The 655-nt window shown below is 28.7% G+C and overlaps 1 protein-coding gene across 1 annotated transcript in view; it reads right to left on the minus strand.

Annotated features, from left to right (window-relative positions):
• Positions 1-526: 526 nt before the first annotated feature.
• LOC119585425 (RNA-binding protein 8A-like) overlaps positions 527-655 on the minus strand; it is a 1,251-nt gene continuing 1,122 nt past the window's right edge. Inside the window, exon 5 of the mRNA XM_037934085.1 lies at positions 527-585. Within this exon, the coding sequence (XP_037790013.1) occupies positions 542-585 (44 nt within the window). The 3' untranslated portion in view covers positions 527-541. The remainder of the gene's footprint in view (positions 586-655) is intronic.

The raw sequence follows: 655 nt of genomic DNA on the forward strand, positions 1-655 counted from the left end.
AGGATAAAAAATCATATTAACTATACTTTCCTCTTGATTGGTCATTATGTTCCAATAAATATGTTTCTATAATGTTATAGATATTGCTATAATACCGGCTTCTAAGACATATTTTCTGTTCTTCAGTTTCCCTTGCTGTACTCTTACTCTACTAACATATATTCAGCCATCACTATATATACACTAAAGGTTAGTAAGACATATTTTATAGAATGTGACTTCTTTATTAAAAAGAACAAAGACTAGTTATCAAAGGTATATCTCATATTTTTTTTTCTATAAAACTGATACAAAGTTTATACTCCACTGATTTAAAGCTGCAAAGAGTTTGGATACAAATAATTTACTATTACTCTGTTGAAGAAACAAAGTACTTTTGTTCTTATTTTATTATAAATGTGACAAGTATGACAAATTGCAATTCTAGTATCTGTAAAAAAAATTCACCATCTGGGAATGTGACTCAATAAATAAAAAATGGTTCTAATATATTTTTTCTAAAAGAAAAATGGCAGCAAATCCAACAAGTATTCAGTTCAGGCTAGCAGCTTTGACTCTCAGCGTCTCCTCCTTTCCTTTTTGTTCCTGGAATAAAAAGGAAAAGGATTTAGAATACTCATGAGTTCCTGTATTCTTTTAACAAATACAACTGGAA

Source organism: Penaeus monodon, chromosome 19 (genome assembly GCF_015228065.2).
Source record: "Penaeus monodon isolate SGIC_2016 chromosome 19, NSTDA_Pmon_1, whole genome shotgun sequence".
Classification (NCBI taxonomy): Eukaryota; Metazoa; Arthropoda; class Malacostraca; order Decapoda; family Penaeidae; genus Penaeus; species Penaeus monodon.